This window comes from Pseudorasbora parva, chromosome 13 (genome assembly GCF_024679245.1).
Source record: "Pseudorasbora parva isolate DD20220531a chromosome 13, ASM2467924v1, whole genome shotgun sequence".
NCBI lineage: Eukaryota > Metazoa > Chordata > Actinopteri > Cypriniformes > Gobionidae > Pseudorasbora > Pseudorasbora parva.
This window is the reverse complement of record NC_090184.1, coordinates 38,195,786-38,214,554: the sequence shown is the minus strand read 5'-3', so window position 1 is coordinate 38,214,554 and position 18,769 is coordinate 38,195,786. Positions and strand designations below refer to the sequence as shown.

At 37.7% G+C, this 18,769-nt stretch overlaps 1 protein-coding gene across 2 annotated transcripts in view; it reads left to right on the top strand.

Moving 5' to 3' along the window:
- The window catches only part of tbc1d22b (TBC1 domain family, member 22B), a 75,998-nt gene that overhangs the window by 28,288 nt on the left and 28,941 nt on the right, over window positions 1–18,769 (top strand). For both annotated transcript variants that reach the window (XM_067414318.1, XM_067414317.1), the window contains 3 exons: window positions 1,823–1,951; window positions 7,832–7,897; window positions 9,753–9,867. In XM_067414318.1, the coding sequence (XP_067270419.1) occupies window positions 1,823–1,951; window positions 7,832–7,897; window positions 9,753–9,867 (310 nt within the window). The remainder of the gene's footprint in view (window positions 1–1,822; window positions 1,952–7,831; window positions 7,898–9,752; window positions 9,868–18,769) is intronic.

Genomic DNA, 18,769 nt, shown 5'->3' with positions numbered 1-18,769 from the left:
TTTCAGCAGTGATAATAAAGAATAATTATTTCGTACTTTTGTATGTTTTGACTTGTAATCAGTGTGCAATTACCAATCAAGTACATCGAGCTTCCTTCATAGCAAAGTGGCCAAATCCGTCTGAACACCTTCACAACCACTCTCGCGTCTAGATGATAATGTGATTCATGCAATTTGTTTACGAAGTCACTTTGGTAAGAAATCATCTACTAAGAGCTTAAAGGGGGGGGTGAAACACTCAGTTTCAGTCAATCTCATGTCAATCTTGAGCACCTATAGAGTAGTATTGCCTCCTTCATATCTCCGAAAAGTCTTTAGTTTTATTATATTTATAAAAGAAATATGGGTTGTACCGAGTCTTTCCGGAAAAAAAACGAGCGCCTGGAGGCGTATCGTGTGGGCGGAGCTAAAGAATGATGAGCGTGCAAAGCGGTGACGTCCTCAAGCGTGGAGAAACCCATGGCTATCTCAGCTAATACAGATATGATCCAGAATCACATTCGGAGGCTGAAATAAATTGAACAGGAGAAACAGCAACAGCAGGACGTCCGTCTCTGTCAACGTTTTTGTGTGTTTACTCGCAGTTTATGAGGACATGATTCGGTTTATGGACTATTGTATGCGACTAGACCTTAGCAGTAGCAAGCAAAACGGTTTTGCACGTCAGACTAGTGTAACGTTATACATAGAACAACAATGGAGTAACCGTTAGCGCATTTGAATGACGAAGCACGCGATCGTGTCGTTTACTGATGTTTACTCACGCGACGATAAGCAACAGCAGAGACATTTGAAGCACTTTTACTCACCGGCTGCTTCCAAAGCAGGACCGAACCTTTATCGCTGGGACCGCTCCGTCAAAAACACACTTCTTTGGTATGATTTGGTAAAGTCCTGACAGCAGTGAACGGTGGAGATCCACTTTGCGATGCGACTGAAGCGTTGTTGTGAAGCTTCCCGTCATTTCTGCGTTCAAATCGGTTCAAATGCAGCGCTGCCTTCCCGGAATGCTGTGCTGAAGCGTTGAAGTCACTTGATGTCACCCATAGGAATAAAGTGGAGCGCGGCGCGGACTATAACGGCGACTGGATCTGCACCTGAGAGAGTGTTTATGGCCGTGTATTTCCTCTCTCGCTCTAGTCACGCGCGCGCACCCTACCGAAGGGGAAGAGCCCGTACGGCCCATACAAGGACCTTCCGCTCTTATTAACGTCAAGTCGAGCCATACTCGAAAAAAACTCTCCGAAACTTGTGAGAAACCGGAAGGAGTATTTTAACACAGAAATACTCCATCAAACATCCAACATTAGTTTTTGAAACTTTGTCTATGTTTAGGATGGGAATCCAAGTCTTTAACAGTGTAAAAAGCTCAGTATGCATGAAACAGCATTCCCCCCCCCCCCCCTTAAATGAAAAGGTAACTTGCTGGATTTGCTTCTCCTCTTAGAAGGTTTTTGAAAAGTGTAATTTATGTGAGAAAAGCCCGTAGCATTAAATCAGTGAGATCATATTCTAAAAAGCATTTATTAATCATTTGACTTATTACAATAACATTTGTCTCATTGACATGATCCAATCTGTAGATTAAAAAAAAGCAAAGCTTTTTTTGTAATAACTCTTTTTTTTTCTTCTTATTTCTTGCATGTGACTGCATATTGATGCAATGTTGCTATTTTTAATATACTTAGTTTGCATAATTTATAGATTATATTTTGGTTACAAGCCAAGATAGACTTAGAAGACATGGAGAAAGTTTGTATACAGCAGTTGCTTTCTAAATGCTGTTACATATGCATTTCCTCTCTCCCTGTGGTTCTCTCAGGGTTATCTTCCAGCCAATAGGGAACGCAGGGATCTGGTTCTCCAAAGGAAGAGGGAGGAGTATTTTGGCTTCATTGAGCAGTATTACGACTCCAGAACAGATGACAACCACAGAGACACATACAGACAGGTAAAACTCAATGCATGAACATGGGAAGAGATGGTTGAAACTGACCATTCTGACTTGCATAATTAATTTAGTAACTCATTTAGCAGTCACCTCAAATAAAGTGTTGCTTACAAAACAGGCTTGAGTAATAGTTGAAAAAGTGTTGCATAATTAAGATACAAAAATGAAACTTAATTCTGGTATTATTCTGAAGAACATTTAAATGCTTTGTTTCGAGATCTTCATATTAGGTAATGGAGATATTTAACATTTTGGAGTTAATTGTGTACATTATTATTATAATATCTAATGTCTCTGTACCACATCATTCTGTCAGTTACTACAGACTCTTTTACTCATCCCCTGATGCATTTGACAGCATGTCAGACAGCATTTCATTGAAAGCAACCCAGAATATTTGTTTAAACCCAGGTTGGATTGATTGGGACAGCATAATAAACAGGTGTATGCTGACTGTCACCTTTCCCCAAGATGTCAATTTAAACGGAAAAGGACCTTGTTGAATGAAACATTTGTAAGATCACAGACATAACTGTATGTCTTTAAATTCCAAAGTTTATATGTTAAATATTGGTTAATTTTGCTATTAAGGGGCTACTTTTAGTGTCCATACATCGCTCAAAAACACATTTGGTTTGTTTCTTATGAATGTGGACGTATACAAGCTTAAAGGGATAATTCACCCAAAAATGAAAATGATGTAGGTGTGTTTGTTTCTTCAATAGAACACAAATGAAGATTTTTAACTTCAACCGTTGCACGTACAATGCATGTCAATGGAGTTTATTTCTATGAGAGTCACTATGAGAGTAAAAAAAAACACAGACATATGAATCCATATTGAACACAGCGGCTCGTGATGACACATTGATGTCTTAAGACATGAACCAATTGTTTTGCGTGAGAAACCGAACTGTATTTATATAATTTTTACCTCAAATACAACACTGTACAAAAGCTGCGAGTGCGCTATCACTTCCGGCAAGTGAGGTCAAATGTACAAGATATGGCATATCTCAATGTGATACAAGGGGCGGAAGTGATCTGGTGTGCGTATTTCTATACCTTATTGTGTAATTTGACCTCAGTTATAGGCAGTGATGGTGTGAGGACGGCTGATGTACATGGTGTTGTATTTGAGGTAAAAAATTATATAAATACTGTTCGGTTTCTGAAACAAACTGATCGTTTCGTTGCCTGACGTCGTCATACTCAATTCTAGTCAGAATAGGAGTCTGATACCACTCCATTGGGCTGTAATTATGAGGCGTTTCAACCGAACCAGGAAAGGCCTCGATTGGATAGAACTACAACCAATCAGAGCGACGGAGCGACACATAACGTTAGTTGTCAAATGTCAACAGAACTCAACTGCACTGTTTTGGCAAGGTTTTCCTGCGGGAGATTCATGTCCGCAGCTTGAAGTGCCCCTAATTATGTGATGTATAGATAAAGATGTGTAAACGATCTTTGCCGGTGTTGTAAATTATTTACGGATACACAGAGTACTTATCACTTACCAACATGATCATCATTTCTGAGAGAAATAGTGAACGTGAATGCATATACAAACAAGTTTTCCGTTTAGGATTAGAACCATTGACTGTAAAAAAAAATATGGACATAGTATCTGTGACGTCAGCCATAGGATTCTGAAGTGCAGTTTTGAAGCGTAAAGTAGAGACGAGCTAGGCGTGCCATCTTGGCACCGCGTCATTGCGCTTCCCACCCGGACAAGAGAAAATGGGCAAAGAGGCGGAGCTTAGGTGACACAATGACTAACAGACAGCGGATAAATGGCTATCCACCTGTCAATCATAATTATGCAGAATTTTAAGGCTTTATTTAATGTAAAACGAATGAGTTATATATAAAAAATGAACCCCCTCACAGTTGTCATGAAGGGCAAAATTAGCCATATAGACCTAAACCACAATTTGTTGCTTTAAATTTGTTTTTTTCTGCTGTAAATTTGGGCATTTTAACATGGGGCTTAATGAGATTCTGCTCTCTTCTGGAGCCTGTCCGCAGTGACCAGTCGAGGAATTGTATTGGCTTCAAGAGAAACTGCGTGATGTTGCCGGTTGGTCCAGACCGAACTGCCCGAGCTCAAATGTTGTGGGCGGGGCTGTGTTCGGCTGGCATCTTGGCTAATTGTTTCATGTTTAAGACATCAATGTGTCGCCAAGAGCCACAGGGTTTTTTATGGATTATGTCGCAGTGCGAGAACTTAAAGGGATAGTTCCCTTTGAAATTAAATTTTGATATGTTTTAGCTTACGTCATGGGTATCCGAGATGTAGGAGTATTTGTTTCCCCAGTAGTTTCAATTTTGATCATTTTAGGTCAAACCGTTCTTGTCTGTGCCTCACATAATGCAGGTCTATGGTCACCACCTCAAAGAGCATACACAGAGAAGTCCAAATTAAACAATCCCCCATCGTAAGTACACACTGATGGCCTAAGACACGAAACGACCGCTTTGTGTGAGAAAACGAACAGTATTTATATCGTTTTTACCACTTGTACACCAATACGTCCGACTGATCCGAGGGCGCGCACGTGTTTCCTGTTGTGACATTCGCGGAAGTGGTATCACATTCTTGATCAGTGTATTCTGGTTCAAATAAATATGGTTGTGAAAAAAATTCAACGTTGTCTACTAATATATCGAAATCTTCTTCCATTGCGATGTCCTGTACGTCTAAATATGTTTAGATCTTCACAGTGAAAGGTAACACTTCCCAAATTTCTGTGTAAACAATGAGACGTACATGCGCGAGAGATCCACTTCCGGCGCTTTCCGCGCTTGCGTAGACTAAAGCCAGAACGCGCGAATGTCACAACAGGAAACACGTGCGCGCCCTCGGATCAGTCGGACGTAGTGGTGTACAAGTGGTAAAAACGATATAAATACTGTTCGTTTTCTCACACAAACCGCTCGTTTCGTGTCTTAGGCCATCAGTGTGTACTTACGATGGGGGATTGTTTAATCTGGACTTCTCTGTGTATGCTCTTTGAGGTGGTGACCATATACCTGCATTATGTGAGGCACAGACAAGAACGGTTTGACCTAAAATGATCAAAATTGAAACTACTGGGGAAACAAATACTCCTACATCTCGGATGCCCATGAGGTAAGCTAAAACATATCAAAATTTAATTTCAAAGGGAACTATCCCTTTAAAGGGTTAGTTCACCCATAATATAAATTTATGTCATTAATGACTCTTCGGTCATCATCGGAACACAGTAAGATATTTTATATTTAGTCCGAGAGCGTATGCAAGTGTATGCACACTATACTGTCCATGTCCAGAAAGGCAATAAAAACATAATCAAAGTAGTCCATATGTGACATCAGTTAGTTAGTTAGAATCTCTTGAAGCATCGAAAATACATTTTGGTCCAAAAATAACAAAAACTACGACTTTATTCAGCATCTGTCTTCTCTTCCAAACTTGTATTCAATCCTCAAATTAAGATTCAAACGGTTATGAATCAGTTTGACAACCATTTTAAACTTTACTAAAGCTAACCATTTAAACCCTAACTCTTTGAAAACTAACCCTTTAACTGCTGGAACGTCTCACGCACAGTGCTGACAAACTATATTGGCGCTTTAGCCAAAGTGATAAAGAGCATCAGGTAGTCGCTTTACCATTTTAATTTTATACAAGCGCAACATCATGTGTACAGTAAAAAACTAGCTGAACCACACACCTGTGCTTTGTTTCTGTGGTAGAAAACGTTGTGGCACCAAGACCGGTTAGAGATCGGTTTGTTCTTAACGTGTTCTTAATCCGGGCCTGGTTGCAGTGGAGTTAAAAGGGCAAATCAAGTCACAGTACCAGTCGATACAGGAGCTATTTTGACTGGATGTGAGAATACCCACAATATTTGGACAATAATACATTGTTGTTTTGTTGTTTCTTATGTTTTATGATACATCAAAACGTTTGATTCTGCATTTTGACATTGACTCTGCAATAGGTTTATCTAGTTTGTAATTTATTTCTGTTGTAGTTGTATCTTTAGCCATTTTGGTCTGTTAAATTTTGAGCAGTTTTGTACTTCCCATATTTATGTTTGGATTTACATTGTGAAAAATAAGTTGTGTTCCATATTGTGGTTTCTCAGCAATTATAACATAGTATCGTCGTCATATCAGTGCAGATGGACCAAAATAAAAACATTGGTGACTAATTTTTCCAGGTTGCACCTACACAAATTTGGAGGGTTCCCCACCTGCCAAATCCTAGTTTACTCACTGAGAAGAGCCCATCCAGAAATTAAAATTCTGTAGTCTTCATATATATTTTATAAGTATATAAAATATTGCAGTGATAGCAAAGATGCATTTTCAGCCTTCAGCGTCACATTATTCTTCAGCAATCGTTCAAAAATTTGCTGCTCAAGAAACATTTCCTATTCCTATCAATGTTGAATACAGTTGTGCTGCTTATTATTTTTGTGGAAACTCTGATTTGATATTTTTCTTTTTATTTGAAATAGAAGTCTTTTGTAACAATATAATGTATTAACTGTCACTTTTTATCAATGCATACTTGTTGTAAAAAATGGAGTAGATTGGTGCATCCCTGCTAATTATTTCTAATTTGTGATTGATCAGATGCTTCAGTCCATTACTAGAACAATCCTTCTGGTGTACCCTGGGGTTAAGTGTCTTACTCAGAGGAACAATGGTCAGTTCACAGATCAGTCCTACAAGCTGATGGTTTTTGCATATGATTCTTGCATAGATTTCACCTTAGAGTTCGGAAAGAAACATTAATGAATCAACCAATCCAGTTCTCTAGTTCAACTCGCTGATTCGCTTGCAAAGATTATCGAGGAATAGTGGTGAATAAGTCTGTTCCTCACACAAAGCTGTCGCATGACTTCAGAAAACTCATAATGTGGTAAACAAGTCATATAAACTATATTTTGGAGAATTTTTTTCTTTGAAGCTTAAAACATAAGTTTGATTTAGGGGTGATTTTTAGGTGAACAATCCCTTTAACCGCTAGGCTACACCAGACGCCACTCTGTTTAGGAACCCCATCATCTCTGCACTCAAGGTTACACCTTCTTCCAGAAAGCTATAGTAGTAATACACCCAGATTTTGTACTGCGTGTTATTAATGGGGGAGGGGGTCCGAGATCAATATTCTTATGGGCTGTAAAACTCAGGTTAATGGTGCAGCTCTGGTAGTCGATTGCTATGCGCTGCCTTCTCTCCTCTCTTGTCCGGTTCCTCAGGGCTTGCTGGCTTCCAGCCCCTCATTTCGTCTACTGCAATACAAATCGGACACAGACCTTTAAAAGGATTTATGTGGTCGTACAGAACCGTTGGACTGGCCCCTGGCTGTCTGGGCAGAAACACTAAATGACCTTTTAGTGTGGTCACAGTCTGAGAGGGCGAGGAATGGCGGTGAATACGAGCGAACTGGACTTCGTGGCCTTTTATTGACCTGCATTACTACAAAGCCATTTCGTCAAACATATGGTGGAAGTAGAAACAGAGAGAGGGAAGAAAATAAGAGGGAGCCAGATGAAAGAGAAGGGTCTCGCCACCCGTGTGTGCAACTGGATGTGGCGCTGTCCATTTTCAAAGTGAATTCATGCAGGTTTTGTGTGTAGCTTGTTACGAAACCAGATCAATAGCCTGTGCAGTTTGGAGTGGACCCTGATGGTTTTCCTCCATTTACTGAAAGGGAACAGGCACATGTAACTCAATTTAGAGCTCTTGGGGCATATTGATTTAATCTCTTATTTTTTCCCAGGTCACCTGTGCTTCTGACACTCTTAAGCTGGTAACTGGTTTGTGCGGGTGTTCATTGGAGTTTACTTGAATATACCTGTGTCTGTCTTTCCATAGATTCACATCGATATCCCGAGGACGAATCCTTTGATTCCTTTGTTCCAGCAGCCTCTGGTGCAGGAGGTAGGTGGCATTCTGTGGCGCCAACACCTGAGTCCCGTTGGACACCACACCTGTGCTGTGTCAGACCCTCCAGGACCATACAGACGGTCTGATGTCTGACAGCAAGCACTACACACTAATCGCATAGATAAGAGAGGGAGTCACAAACAATCACGTCCATGTCACATTTTACCTTAAAATAAAAAAAGAAATGTAAGCCCATATTTAGGATTATTAACACAATTTTTTGCATTCTTACAGTAGTTATAAAGACAATTAGTAAAAGACACACTACCGGTCAAAAGTTTTAGAGTGGTAAGATTTTTTTATATTTTTAAACAAGTCTCTTCTGCTCACCAAAGCTGCTTTTATGTTATTAGAAATACAAAAAAAAACTTTTCTATTTGAATATATTTTAAGATTTTTATTTTAAGTAATTTATTCCTGTGATCAAAGCTGTATTTTCAGCATTATTACTCCAGTCTTCTGTGTCACATGATCCTTCAGAAGTCATTTTAATCAGATGATTTACTGCTCAAGAAACATTTATGATTATTATCAATGTTGAAACATTAATGTAACTTTTTTTTATGATTCTTTGATGAATAGAAAGTTCAATAGAAGAGCATTTATCTGAAATATAAAGCTTTTGCAACATTATAAATGTCTATACTGCCACTTGACTTGATCAATTTAATGCATCTCTACTAAATAAATGTATTAATTTCTGTAAGTTCTTTCCTAAAAAACAAAACAAAACAAAAAATAAAAATATACTTACAGACCCCAAACATTTAAATGGTAGTGCAATGTTACAAAAGCTTTTTATTTCAGATTGTTCAACTGTTTCAACATTGATACTAATCATAAATGTTTCTTGAGCAGTAAATCATCATATTAGATTGATTTCTGAAGGATCATGTGGAATAATGATCTTAATTGTCTTTTACAATTTTTTTTGTCTTTAAAAAAATACTTAAACCAAAATGTATTTGTTAAAATATACACTACTGGTCAAAAGTTTTAGAACAGTACGATTTTTTAAAATGTTTTTAAAGAAGTCTTCTGCTCACTAAAGCTGCATTTATGTTATTAGAAATACAAAAAGAGCTGTAATATTGTGAAATATATATATATATATATATATATATATATATATATATATATATATATATATATATATATATATATATAGTTAACAATATATATATATATATGTGTGTGTGTGTATGTGTGTGTGTTTATATTCATATTTTGTTTTTAGTTGTAGTTGGCAAAATATAAAAACTATTAGTCCTTAAAATGTCTGTTTAATCATGATTTGATCATTTATTATATTATATTCAATTATATTATATGTTGTATTATAATATATTAAGCTATATTAATTATATTATTTTATTGAATAAAATACCATATATTTACTAATATTAGCAAAATTATAATTTAATGATAATCAAATGTTTCCACATAAAATATGTACTGTTTAGTGTTCAGCTCACCTTTTTTCCCCATCATGATCAAAAAGACGACAATATAAAAAACTTTTTCAGCAAATCCACTAATGATATTAACTGTTCGGTGTGGTTGGATTGCAGCCAGCTGAGGTTCGTGTCATTGACTGTTTACCAGCAGGGGGTGCTGTGGTGTTTTTAACTTGTTTGAAGAGAGTAAAAAATTCTAACCCATAAACAAGGAACAGAGCACTTGAAGGGCAGCTGCGTTTGGAAATTCAAGCATCCAAATGAGTTTACCTGTTGATCTGTTAAGAGTGAATTAAGCAACATTAATTGACAAAAGTCCACACAATAATGTGCATGTGTCTTATTAGAAATGTTTTTTGTGATTTATTGAAAGTGGTTGTCTTGTTTTTCAGGTGTTTGAGCGGATTCTGTTCATCTGGGCTATCCGTCACCCCGCTAGCGGATACGTGCAGGGCATAAACGACCTGGTCACACCTTTTTTTGTGGTATTCCTCTCTGAATTCGTAGGTAAGCATCTAATAACCTTCCACCGTCCACGTCAATCAGTTGGTCCACTTGACTGATTCTTCACCTTTTTTATTTGCGTCCTTTTGGTTGAGCACATCAGTTCTGTTTGCCCTGCTAATAGCGAGTTGACGTGAATGATATGCCGGAGTCCGAGAGATGAAGACAGGGCAGTGTCTGACAGATGATGGTGGAAAAGGGTTATATAAATGTAAACAAACTGACAGTATCCTGTGAAAATGTCAGACACGAAAATACAGAATATCAATTATCTTTTAAAGAAACTCTGAAAGATGGACAGTGAGTGAGAGAGAGAGAGAGAGAGAGAGAGAGAGAGAGAGAGAGAGAGAGAGAGAGCGAAATGGTAAAAGAGGAAGACAGATGGAAAGAAAGTGACGGACAGAAATAAAGGAAAATGGGAAGAAGACAGAGAGACAGTCTGACTGACAGAAGGAAAGATAGACAGAGAGAATAAACAGGGACTGACAGACAGGAGAGGAGGAGACTGGAAAGATATCTCTATCTATCTATCTATCTATCTATCTATCTATCTATCTATCTATCTATCTATCTATCTATCTATCTATCTATCTATCTATCTATCTGTCTGTCTGTCTGTCTGTCTGTCTCTCTGTCTGTCTGTCTGTCTATCTATCTATCTATCTAATCTGTCTGTCTGTTTGTCTGTTTTGTCTTGCCAGCCTGCCTGCCTGCCTGCTTGCTTGCTTACCTGTCTGTCTGTCAATCATTCGATTTATCGGTTTTTATATATCATGCAGCTGTTCTATCCATCTATAGCTCTGTCTTGATGGATAGATAGACAGACTGACTGACAAACAAAGGGACAGATGGGGAAAGACAGATAAAGTCAGACAGACAGGGAGGGAAATAGACTCTCCAGCTCTTGTCCTCATTGCTATTCTCCCTCCACCCGGTTGCCTTCCCCTCCCTTCTTTATTTATTTCCTGTCCTCTCATGTGAAGGTTAATTACTTATGGATAGTTAAGGATTACAGAAGAACAATAGGAGGCTCATTGATCTCTCCGGTGTGCCGCTGCTGCAATGTCACCAGTGCAAACACCGGGACATACCCACAGATTACCTGGATCACCAATCGATTTCTCTTTTTCTCCCCTGTCTGTCTCTCTCTCTCTCTGGCCATCTACCTCGCCCACCACCCTCTCTGTCTTTTCCTCATCCCTCTGTTTCTCCACAAAGCTCATTTAGTGAAAAGCAGATTTTTCATACCGCCGCTTTCGTGTCATTGTGCAGGGCCTTTCTATCTCTAATTTGTTTGCGGGCCATGTGAATATGTGTGTGCGCGTTAGGGGTTCGCCGCGCGTGTGAGCAAGCGACTCGATGCCGCAGGTTGAATGAGCCGCATTGATCGGCTGGATTTAAGTGTTTACAGAGACTAGCGAGGGTGCCGAGCACACGGTGGGGGGCTCGAACCGCCGGTCGATGCATCTGAACGAACTTCATGATCCCAACACGCTGCTAGCGGGAGATAAAAGAGCGAGGTTAGTGCCCTCCCTCAGCCGTGAGGTTTCACCTCTGCCACAGAGGCTGCGGGGCAAACGCGTCTGGGTTTACAGGCGTTAAATGCTTTGCCTGCTCTCAAACGCAGCGTTTTGCCAACTTTCGCTGCGCTGTTTCTCTTGGCCGGCACGCCTCAGTGGCTTTCTAGGGCTCCTTTGCGAGCTTTTTAGCTTTCTGCTGAGACCATCCTCTGAGAGAGCGAGACGGCATAGGAGAATATTGGTGCTTCACATTTAGCTCAATATCAACGAGAAGCATTTTAAAAAGTAGCCGGCAGGAAGGAGAGTCAAGGCGCCCTTCGGTTTAAAGTGTTGGTATTGATGCGCCGAAGAATTTGAAGTGGAGAGAGATGACGCAGAGAGAGAGAGAGGGAATATTCTCAAAGGGTAAATCATCACATTTACCCTGACAGACAAAGAGGACAGCGGGGAAATCTCCTCTGTAAAGCATCAATGCCCTGTCTGCGTCTCTCTCACTCTCCCTCACACACACAGACACACATTGTTTTTTTATTACTGAAGAGGGTGTGTGATATTCTCACCTTATTATTTATTGCCTTCCTGGTTTTATGGACTGTTATTTGTGCCGTCGCTGTGCATATTTCGGATTAGATGGATGGTCGGCGTGAGAAGCTTTTGGTTTGGTGGTGGGGTTGCTGAATCTGAGCAGGGTAACAGGGTAAAAATCACTAATGCACAGCTTTCTTAGCTTTAAAATGTTGAACATTTTTCTTTATTAATAAAATCACAGTAATATAGTTTATAAACTGTAGGCTGTGAGTAAATCGCTCACATGGGTGACCAAATTTCCTGCTAGTGGATACGTGCAGGGCATAAAATCAGTCATAAGTGTCAATTTTTATATATTAAGCTGAATAAATAAACTTTCCATTGATGTATGGTTCTAATAGGATAGGACAAATATTTGGACGAGATTTAACTATTTGAAAATCTGAGGGTGCAAAAAAATCTAAATATTAAAAGTTAAATTAAAAAAGTAAGGTTGTCCTGGGATTTAATAAATATCTTCATGGAACATGATCTTTACTTAATATCCTAATGATTTTTGGCATAAAAGAAAAATCTATTTGACCTATACAATGTATTATTGGCTATTGCTACGAATATACCCATGTGACTTATGACTGGTTTTGTGGTCCAGGCTCACATGTCTTTAGCCAATGGCTAGTAAATTGTTTAATAATGTTTCATCGGGTGCACTTATGTTAATATAGAAATAAATTAGAAATAAAAGGCATTTTTCCCACCCTGATTTTAGCCCTCTGCTCTGAACATTGTTTTAAGGGGAGTGTGTGCTGTGAGACTTCAGTGTAAACGCCCACTGTAGTTATTGGCTAACGTCTTTCCAATTGAAATAGTATTACATGTGGAACCCTCTCTCAAACATTTAGCACGGTTTAACTATTACAGCTCTCAAGGTTAACCAATCATGAACAATATGATTATAGCATTATATTTCGATCAAGGCATGAAAGGTTGCAGTGATGAGCATTATAGCCGATCACAAACGTAAATACAGTGATCTCGTCATTGCAAGTAGATTTCTGCACACTAATGAATGCTCTCATCATAACGAACAGTGCAAACACAACGTATAAGAGATTTGTTAGTTAGAACCAGACTATAGATAAAAGGGAATTTGTTATAATAGTTTTGGCACAAGTCCAGAACTCAGTCACTGATGAACTCACACTGTTTGATTGACAGCTCCAGCGATTGTGAAAGGAGCGTTCTTTGATCGCTTACTATGTATAATTCAATCCGTTTAAATAACAGATTGTTTCATCCTACTAAGAGAAACATTGTGAAGTTGACCGTTTAGTCACTGGTTTGATTTACTGACACACAGACAAAGAAAATCTGACTGTACATGAATCATTACATATCAGAAATCACTGGTCACAGATCAGACATTGGAATTAACAAGGTTATTTGCATGTCGTCGCATTGCTGTCTAGTCCATTTTGTAGAAGTCTGTTTCCAAAGTTTACACTGAAATTGCGACAAAAAAAACAACAATTCGTAGCATTAGGATCCTTTGGAAGGGAATATTATTTGTAGTCCAGTGATCTCGTATCGCCCTTCTCTCTTCATCTCATTAACACGCCAGTGTGTGGGGTCAAAGTTGCAATGATGAAGTAGGCATTGATTTTTTTTTTCCTCCAGAGTGGATCTTTCACCCATCACATTCAACAAAAAGTCATTCTCTGGGCTTTGTTACAATGAAAGCTGTTTTTGGACTAACAAGGAAGTTTTCAGTTCTGAACCTTACAGGATATTCTTATAGAAAGATAACCTCTTGTATATAAAAAGCTCAAGGAAAATTAGGGTTGGGCATCGTTTTGATTTGAACGATTCTGATTCCGATTCCTATTCTTACTTTCGATTCCGGTTCTTTTCGATTCTCGATTCCGATTCTTTGAGGGGTGGAGTCAAAACATGTCACATCGATATTCAATGCTATTTTCAATATTTTTCGCTGCATATACTGTCAATTAGATATGTTTTATATAATTTTTTTTTTGTCTGTCTTTTGAAAGTCTAGGCAATCAAAAATTTCTTCTGAAGAGATCACTTTATATGATAAAGCTTTTAAGCTTTTTCTCTTATATAAACATTGATCAATTACTATTAAAATTATCTCACAAATATTTGCTAACTCAATGTATTTTTTACAACGGGGTAATTATGTTGCAATAGCTTACACACAGCACAAGTAAGCTTGATTTCGAATGGTAAATTGAATTTAAAAAGACGACTAAACAGTAATTACATAAGAACAAATAAACATATTACAAAAAATAGCACAAATAAATAAAATAGAATAAAATATATAAATGAAATAGACTGCTTTATTTTTTCAGGTAGGTCTAACATTCAGGTAAGAAACTGAATTAAAAAACGCAAAGTGGCTAATTAAATTTAAAATAACATTGGATAATGTTTTTTGTAGTTTGACTTTGAATAACACATGACTGCTGTCCCTTTAAGAACTGCGGCACTCATGGATCCTGAACACTGTTTCTGTTACTCATTCTTCATTTCTTCCTGAATTGTTCACGACTTCTGTTTACATTAATACTCTTCTAAATGTGCACTGAGAATTTGTTTGAGTGTATTTGACTAATAATAAGCTGGAAAAAGAAGCGAATACTTGCACTTGTATGTCAGAGGCGGCTTTATTACGTGTGTGTGTGCGCTTCAGATGTGAGCTTGAAATCTGAGAGATTCGTAGAATTATGTGCAATCCCGCGCGAAATTCAGACCGATCACACACACTAACACTAACACGCTGTCGTAAGGAAAAGTCCAGCAGAACGCGCGTCCGTCGTGTTCAGAGGGTTAACCGGGCTGAGTGAGAATATGCGGCTGCGCGTCAACTCGCTGTCAGTCAGAGAAAGAGAGGAGAGGAGGGTGCAGCTGGGATCGATAGGCTACTGTAGAAACTGAGCAGGCTATCGTATCTTTTCAGATATTTCAGTATCTATATTTTTGACAACACTAGTTGCACTGTTTCGACCCAGGCTTTTTAAAAGTGAAATAAATCCACACTTCAGAGCGCCGTTTACCGGACTTCCATGGCTAAAAGAACAAGCGGGCGCGCACCGGAAATCAGGTGGCCATGGAAACCAAAACTTGCGCGTTTGGAACCGAAGATCGGAACCGAAAACAAATTTTCTAAACGATTCCGATGGAATCTTTATTTTTGAAACGGTTCCAAGTTGGAACCGGTTCTCGATGCCCAACCCTAAGGAAAATAAGATTTCTCAGTTCATGACCCCTTTAATTGAAAGAATCGAGAGAAAATGTTCTTGTATCAGTATATTGGATCCGTGCATTGTATTAAAGTGGCAGCAGCCTTATATACCTGCTGCTCTCTGTGTTTTTAATGTTAATCAAACAACAAAAGACTAAAAATCACCCAATGCTCTTGACTGAATAACTTTTGTAACTTCGATAAGGATTAATCTAATCTAATATTTAATTTATACAGTGAAGACTACGCAGTGTTATTTTACATCTGATTACTTTTTATTTATTTAGTTTTTTTGGTCAACAAGCAAAATTCCAGTTGCAATCATTTTACACAAAATAGCACTAGTCATATGGGTACATACATACAATACTGTATATGCATGCACACATACATAACCATAAAATAAAAATATTTTTTTTAAATAAAAAATAAAGTTTACACTCTTATTGACCAAAGGTGTAGGCTGAAGCTAAAGCTTATTATGCCTACCTTTAACTCCACATAAGCAGCACTAATTGACATTAATTTAATACATCAAATATAAGATATTCTCAATGTGTATTTGGAAGAACATACATTGTTGTTATTATTATATTTTTCATATTTATTATTATTATTATTATTATTATTATTACCATTATCATTTCCATTACCACTACCATCAGTCATCATTACCATCATCATTTGTTATATTTTTTCATTTCCAGTCCTTAATGAAGTATTTTTAACTGTATTAATGAATTAGCCTTTTTTAATTCATCAGGGAAGCTATTCCACACCTGAACACCTTAATTTGATGGGCAGTTTCTTCTTAAATTGGTTCTACAATATGGTATATTAAACACATATGTCCCTCTAAGATCATAATTACTGTCTCTCAAATTAAACATAGCTTGCAAGGACTGTGGGAGTAAGTGTTGCCTTGCCTTAAATACCAGTATAGTAGTATACAAATCTACCATGTCATAGAATTTTAATGTTTTCAGCTCAGTAAACAAAGAATTTGTTGGGGTATTATATGGAGAATGTGTAATTATTCTGATGGCCTTTTTTGTAATAGAAAAACTGGACTAGTTCTAGATGTATATGTATTTCCCCAGATTTCTATTCCATATGTTAAATATGGAGTGATTAGAGTACTGTACAATATATAATGCACTTTTATTCAAAAAATATTGCAATTTATATAAAATTGCAATTGTTTTTTATATTTTCTTTTGAACATTTTGTATATGTCCATGCCATTTTATTAATGATTACTTCATTAATATTCTTTACCTAATATACCTAATCATCAATTAAATCTACCTGAAATTATTTTTTTAACTAAATCTGCTGATTCATTAATCCGATGGGTGGATGTCAAGATTAAGTTCAGTATTTTGGTCTTTGTTAAACAATTTGATATGACATCAAAGGCTTTACATATGGTTGCATGAGTCCTATATACCACTTTTATTAGACTTTTATGTTGATTTTGTATCTTTTTTTTTTTTTTTTAATCTTAAGAGCTCCAGTCCTGTTGTTTTTCAAAAGAAAGTCATACGAGTTTGGAATGAGAAAATTATGTTTTTTGGGTGAACCGTTCCTTTCATAAAGAATTCAATTGATGTGCGGTCACCAGGTGTGCGTGCGTCTGTCGGCATATTTTATAAACCGCTTTGAACGTGGCTCATCCAATCCGCTTTTAGAGTCTGAGCTAGATAATATGGATCATTTAATGCTCAAACTAAGACATGAAGGAATGACCTGAATGAGCTGTGATTTGTTTCACGAGTTGCAGACTTCGCTCATGATTATTGAATGATCTCTGAGGTTGCTCATACTCCTACACATACATGGCACAATAACCCTCTTTTTCCCAAAAGGGTCAGAGAACAGGGTGGCAAAGCCGCTCTTTGTGCCACAAACAGGATTTCTCCTGCATTCTCTAAAGCCGCTTTATGCAGCAGCGCTGTGTGTGTATGTGTGTGTGTCCAAAGCTTTGGAGTGATGTGGAAATGTGGTGAGCTAAATGGATCAGGAATCTCTCCAGTGCTGTGGCCAGTGACATATGGCCCGGCCCATGACCGGCAGGGCACTCCATGCTTCATTTGTGGTCAAAGAGGGCTATTTACTTTGCTTTTCCAGTTTTTTTCCCCCCTGCCAGCTCTTTCCTGTCGTTCTCCATCCGTCTTTTTTTGCTTGAATCCCATCCGGGCTCTCACTCGGCCCCCATCAGCTGTTCTTCCTGCTGCAATGCAGAGGTTTACTGACAGTTTCCTCTCTGAGAGTTTGTGCAGAAAGGTTTTTGCTATTCCTCTACCTGCACGCCCTCTTATTCACATCTCTGGGCCACATTCATGAAACACAAATTTTCTGTGTAAACTGTAAAACCATTCATGTGAATTTAATCATTATTTATTTTTATTTATTTTTTAAAAACTAACTGATTCTAATTGTCAATTTTAGCATTTTTTAAATGATTTGCATCTCTCAAATCATATATTTAATAATTGTTTTCAAGTGTTCTTTGGATATTAAAATATGCAAATTATTTTTCATTTGCAACCTAATTTTTGTTTTCCAGCTACATGATGCTGTTTTCAGCAGCAATGTTTATCACAGAAAACCACATGCTTAAAGGGACAGTTCACCCCCCCCAAAAAAAATTATGTCATCATTTACTCGCCCTCAAGAGTTTCTTTCTTCTGCTGGACATAAAAGAAGACATTTTGAAGAATATCGGTACAACAGTTGACAGACCCCATTGACTTCCATAGTAAAAAAATACTACTTTTCTAAAAACAACTACACTAAAACTAAACAAATTCTAAAACAAATACACTATCATTGAACTATCATACACTCTCATTGAACTATCATACACTCTCATTGAACTATCATACACTCTCATTGAACTATCATACACTCTCATTGAACTATCATACACTCTCATTGAAATTGAAAATATGCCCAATGAAAGCATATCAATTTCGCAAATATCGCCAAAAAAGTTTTTACTTTTAAAAAGGAATATTTCGCAAAACTGAAATAAAACGTCTTATTTTTTCTGCGTTTACAGGTTACCTGGCGTATGTAAAAGTCAATCATTCTTTAATGATGCTGCGGTATGTTTGGACAAAAGATGTGTTCTTTATTAAACTCATATCAAGACCTTAAAGCAGATAGAAGAGAGAAGCGCCCCGAAGCACCTCATACACGACCGCTCCCAAGTATAAGTGGCTTTCCTTGGCATTAATGGTTGGATATGTCTATGTCTCCTTTAATAAAAATAATGGCTAGTGCGGTGACTGCAATACATGTAAACCTACCAACATCCATTGCCATAATTTTTGGAATGATTTAACTTGAGAGGAAAAAAATTATGTTTTAGTTGCATAACATTGGTTAAAGCTACAATATGTAACTTTTCCGTCCGCTAGAGGGCGCCTATTCAAAACAAAGGTGTAGTTTGATGGCGGCAAGTTTGAGCGCAGAATCTTGAGACGTGGTCTTCACAGCCAGTGGAAAAGAATCGGGATAGGACTCGGGCAGAAATCATGGATTCGATTATTAACGTCACTAGTATAAAGCAGAGCAGGACAGA